This window comes from Asterias rubens, chromosome 9 (assembly GCF_902459465.1).
Source record: "Asterias rubens chromosome 9, eAstRub1.3, whole genome shotgun sequence".
In the NCBI taxonomy this organism is placed as follows: domain Eukaryota; kingdom Metazoa; phylum Echinodermata; class Asteroidea; order Forcipulatida; family Asteriidae; genus Asterias; species Asterias rubens.
In genome coordinates, this window is record NC_047070.1 from 9,418,294 (window position 1) to 9,424,293 (window position 6,000).

Below are 6,000 nucleotides of genomic sequence, written 5' to 3' on the forward strand. Positions count from 1 at the left end.
GTTAATAACTACCGGTATAGCGACACTGCAAAGTGGTAACTGTTATACTCGACGATAAGCGGAAAATATCTGCTTACAGACTTTGGGTCCCGTTTCAATTCCTGAAATGATACTGTTGGGGGAAATTCAGAGCAAGGTGACTGTGCTACGTCAACCATTTGCAGTAATCTAGCCGTAGCATTAGCCGTACCCGTAGCCAGTAGCCGCAACCTATAACCATGACATAACTTTAGCACGGTTTTACCTTGACACGGTTAACAGCTACCGGTAATGACACTCAAGAGTGACACACACCGGTATACTCCATGTCAGCAGAAAATATCTGCTTACAGACTTTGGGTCCCGTTTCAATTCCCGAAATGATACTTTTAGGGAAATCCAGAGCAAGGTGCTACTTTGCCCCAAGGGTGAAAAAATTGATACTGGAGGGAACTTCTGACTTATGAAATCAAAACATACCCACAGGGGTATTGTTCAACCTGTGACGGTGCATAAATAACACAATCACGTCATTGGAAAGACTAATGATGACAGAGTCAAACACTTTAAAGGGAAGGTCGGTAATCACTCTTGAAATTATTTCTTTAAAAAAATAAACATTTTTTTTAAAAGCCGACAGCAGCTTTCGACGGTATAAAGCCTCTTGAGAAACATTTTACTTCGAAGTTATAATGTGGTCATGTGACTAATTATTTATCAGTTGTTACGCTCCAAAATTTGAAATCTTAGAGGAGCATTGAGGACTATTCTCCCTGCGTGCACATTATTCGCTCAGGATTTCGGCGTAATCCCCAAAACCCAACCACCTTTTGAAATGAAATTTTTAACATGTTAATTTTATTGTAGACACCTACATTTATATAGGATTAAAACAATTGAACGGTTCCAAAAAGTCAAAGATATACACAAGTGTCAAGAACGGGACCGGAACCCACACTCTGCATGCCCGGCACCAACTTCAGGTACATCAGACAGCCTGACCACGACACAACACCTTTAAGATATTAATTCTGTTTTACCCACATACACCGATGTGTGTTAGCACTGTACACTCAGTACTTTCCTGAGTTCTATGAAAAAAAAATCACAAGTATATTACTGGGTGGGATTCGAACCCATATAACCTTTGCAATTCTAGAGCAGTGCCATACCAACTATTATACCACCGAGATTGCCCGGTAGCTAGAGGCAGTTCATATTTGTATACTCGGGTGAGATTCAAACCCACGACCTTTGCAATTCTAGAGCAGTGTCTTACCAACTAGACCACCGAGATTGCCCGGTAGCTAGAGGCATTTCATATTTTTATTCTCGTGTGAGATTCAAACCCACGACCTTTGCCAATCTAGAGCAGTGTCTTACCAACTAGACCACCGAGATTGCCCGGTAGCTAGAGGCAGTTAATATTAGTTTTATACTCGGGTGAGATTCAAACCCACGACCTCTGCAATTCTAGAGCAGTGTCTTACCAACTAGACCACCGAGATTGCCCGGTAGCTAGAGGCAGTTCATATTTGTGTACTCTGGTGAGATTCAAACCCACGACCTTTGCAATTCTAGAGCAGTGTCATACCAACTAGACAACCAAGATTGCCCGGTAGCTTGAGGCAGTTCGAATCCTATGTGTTGACAGCGGTTACCTTTAAGATGGTTACGCGCATACCAGCCAACAGTTGAAATAACTTTAGCTTCTTTAGGCGCTCTTAGGATGCAGGTGGTTGAAACTTACACCCTTAAAGATTTCTTTAAATATTTCAAAAAAAAAATTCCTTGCATTTTTGGTGATACGATAAAACACAGCACTGAGAGTTCCTGTTTCGACCCGGGTTTTAATTTGAGCCAAATACCAGCTGCGCTGGATAATTGGCGCCAATTAAAAATAGTCTCATTTTGATATCTTGAATGATATTTGACTCCAGTCATAAATGCCGGCTTATTTATTATCACTTGAGTTGATTGTAACAAAGTACGAGTAGAACAATTTCGTCCCCGGCACAACGTTTTCGATTTGCAAAGCAAATTTAATTGAAATGGCAGATGACACCAAATTATAGAACTTAATTAATTATTAAGCAAACAGATGGTCAAGAATCAATAGCCAATATATGGACATGTAATCAACACACTAGAAACATGATAAATCGGTGACGACGGGGGCGTTGTGACCAAACAGGAGGGTTTAAAAACGGTATATTTAGGCCTAGACTATTTTTCTCTGCAGTAAGGCCCAGGGCACCATCCATATAGAGCTGCAAAACAAGTAGCTACATGTGACTTGGTATTTTGGTTGGTAACCTTATTCAGGCTACAATCCCGGCCAAAATGCTTGGGCCACCCTTTCCTAACGTTGTATACAACGATTCCCTGTGCACTTCCCATTCACATTCAAAACATTTGTCCCCCGCCCCCCGCTCAGTGTTGACTGTAACTCAGAACACAACTCAGAACACAACTCAGAACACAATCAGCACACAACTCAGAACACAATCAGCAATTGGAACCAACATTGAAAGGGGGCAGGGGGGCCCAACGAGATATGGCCGGGATTGTAGCATAATTTTGCTTAAAGGCAGTGGACACTATTGGTAACTACTCAACATATTTATTAGCATAAAACCTTACTTGGTAACGAGTAATGGGGAGAGGTTGGTAGTATAAAACATTGTGAGAAACGGCTCCCTCTAAAGTGGAGCAGTTTTCGAGAAAGAATGTATTTTCCACGAATTTGATTTCGAGACCTCAGATTTAGGTCTCGAAATCAAGCATCTAAACACACATAACTTCGTGTGACAAGGGTGTTTTTTTTTCTTTCATAGTTATCTCGCAACTTTGACGACCGATTGAGCTCAAACTTTCACAGGTTTGTTATTTTATGGATATGTTGAGATACAAAAGTGAGACGACTTGTCTTTGACAATTACCAATAGTGTCCAGTGTCTTTAAATGGACACTTTCGGTAAACAGTATTGTCCAAAGGCCCACACTTCGTGTATCACAACATATAAAATAACAAACCTGTGAAAATGTTGGCTCAATCGGTCATCGGAGTCGTGAGAAAATAACGAGGAAACCCACCCTTGTTTCCGCACGTTTCGCCGTGTTACGACATATGTGTTTAAAATAAATCCGTAATTTTCGATATTGAGAATTGACAATTGTTTTAATGTTTTCTCAAAAAGTAAAGCGTTTCATGGAATAATATTTCAAGAGAAGTCTTTCACCATTACCTTGTGTATAAACCCTGTAATTTATTTGTAAATCTGTGAACTTTTAATTTTGTTTTCTGTTCCGAAAGTGTCCAATGGCTTTGTGCAGCGCTATGAACTTTGAGACCCAGCTACTAGTTACGCCATGCTTCATTAATTGCGGCACTACACTACACTGAGCCAGTTATTGAAGTTATGTTTGAGCTGACGATATTAAACAGAATCCAAACAGTCAGAAGTTTCCAACAACATCCGGATCCCTTTTATATAATTTGCACATGAGTGAAAAGTAGGCGAGTTCGAATCCATGCCCTATGTGTAAGTGAAAATGGTGTCACTGAATTCCTTAAACAGGCAAACTCAGCTCGGCTCCCGTGCGCATTTTTTTTCTTCTGCACCTTAAAATTGCCACCCTCAAAAATTGTTCCTGATTTTTTTTTAAGAATTCAAATTTTTAAATCGACTTAGAAACAAAACAACTCCCATTTGAAAATGACTACCACAGTGGCAATCTTGATAGATACAGGGGAAAATGCCTCCTGGACGCGCCCCTGGGCAACTCTTCCAGCCAGGCAACCGCCCCCCGCACCCCCACTGTTACCGGGTTCCCAAAACCTGAAACCCCACACCCCTCGCGGGCCCGATTGACAAACACTGTGCAACCCCCCCCCCCCCTCCCCCCACCCCATAACGGTTTCCAGAATAAAAGTTACTATGTGAGACAAATTTTCAGCTAATATACGAGGCGGGGGGGGGGGCGGAAGTCCGTATATCCTGCCCAAACCTTTCACGCTCATTTGTCATGAAAAAAATTAGTACATAATTTACTCAAAATGAGGTAATTATTCCGTTCGGTAAAAATGAGTGAAAAGGTGGTGGCAGGCTACGGAAACACTCAGCTATAACAGGGGTATGCCCTAATCAGATAGACCTAAAAGTAAAAAGTAATAGAGAAAGTCCCACCTGGTCTTACATACCAACAACATGCCAGCCGTCTACCAAGATAAAATATACAAATTCGCACTTACAATATAAGAGAGTCAGCTGCAAAACCTCTTGAACTCGTGCGTGCTTCATATTGCTCCAAACGCAACACAACCATATCAGCTCCATGCCGAGAATCTTATAGAGTTCCTGCCCTGTAGACTTGAGACAGCGCCCCGGCCCTTAACCGTGGCCGTCACGTCGAGGTATACCGGTTCACCCGGTCAGAATCACGGGCAGTTTACTACCGGTCCAACATGCAACCACCAACGTGTCGAGCACCGTGGATCTCAACTGACGCTGTGTGTGGCTATCACGTTCGTATTTAAAAGCAATGGCACACGACTCAGCTAGCTTCAGTAACGTTCACTACTTACAAGTAGTTCTTTGATATTGACTTCACAATAGCATAGCGCGGTAGCTTTATGTTCAACCATGGAGGTAGAATTGGTACAGTGTACCATAGGCCTACATGTGGAAGGCCTTAAGCAAGGTCAAACTCATTTGCATACACAAAATCTCCTAAACTTTGACACAACCGTCATCAAATTAATTAGCATTAAGTATAGTAATAATAAATAATAAGACTGAAAGTGAATTTGAACCATGGAGAAACTGAATCTATTAAGCAAAGTTTGCTGAGTGTGCTTAAGGTTGTGATGAAGAACGATGGGTGTGGCTTCGGTTGAACAGCCTTTGAAGGACCAGCCGTGCAGTGCATCAAACTTGGCGGGAATTAATGTACCAATTTCTGAGCAGTTTCCTGACAAAATGTGGTGCAGTGAAGCATTGGTTTGGGGAGCATACATTAATTCCATACCCGCCGTGACAGCTTTAAAGACGTATTTGCAAACATGTTAACGACAACCATTTTCTACACAATTTTACACCATCAATGAAGTTTAAATTTTTCCTTTCAACATTAATTGACGAATTATAGCACCTTTTCGGACACCTCTTTAAACACTGTTCTCCAATGTGCGTCTTTTCCTTTAAAGTAAAATAGTTTATCTCCAAAAGGAAGCACTACCCAGAACACATCCTTCCTTACCCTCAAGTATTGTTTCGAAAGAGGGTATGTTGACATCACGTGAGCATTACTCTCGTGTCAAACGCCTGCAAAGCGGATATTTTTGGCGCCTTGATATTTACTTATACAAAACCATTGGCTATAGCAATTATGCTTAAAGGTGTAGTCACATCGAACTCTTACCCAAACTGAACACTTTAGGACGCTTGGTGGCGGGATACGCACATGGGATTTTGTTTGATTTCCTACGTAATTCTAGGTACACGCATATTTGGTGAACATATTTTATCCCTATACCATATGAAAGTCAAAGGTTACGGTTTGCTGGAAAAATAAATTCTGGGAAACTTCACGAGTTAACACCTTTAAAGGCAAAGCATACCTTTGGTTTTTAGAATATGTTTTTATTGCCATTAATTTTAAGAGTGATTACCAAACGATAACCTTCGCTTTAAAGGGAATGTACACGTTTGGTAATTACTCAAAACAAATATGAATGTAAAATCTTCTGTAACGAGCAATGGAGAGCTGTTGATAGTATAAAACATTGTGGGAAACGGCGCCCTCTGAAGTAGCATAGATTTTGAGAAAGAGGTAATTTCTCAATAAAATACAGAAGTCTTTTATTCCTATCTGAAAGCACACAAATTCGTCCGACAAGGGTGTTTTTTCTTCCATCATTTTCTCGCAACTTCGATGACCAAAAATTGAGCTCCAATGTTCACAGGCTTGTTATTTTATGCTTATGTTGGGATACACCAAGTAAGAACACTGGTCTTT

The 6,000-nt window shown here is 41.0% G+C and overlaps 1 protein-coding gene across 1 annotated transcript in view; it reads right to left on the reverse strand.

Annotated features, from left to right (window-relative positions):
• Positions 1-4,635, reverse strand: part of LOC117294642 — a 32,802-nt gene extending 28,167 nt beyond the window's left edge. Inside the window, exon 1 of the mRNA XM_033777144.1 lies at positions 4,235-4,635. Within this exon, the coding sequence (XP_033633035.1) occupies positions 4,235-4,319 (85 nt within the window). The 5' untranslated portion in view covers positions 4,320-4,635. The remainder of the gene's footprint in view (positions 1-4,234) is intronic.
• Between the last annotated feature and the right edge of the window lie 1,365 nt (positions 4,636-6,000).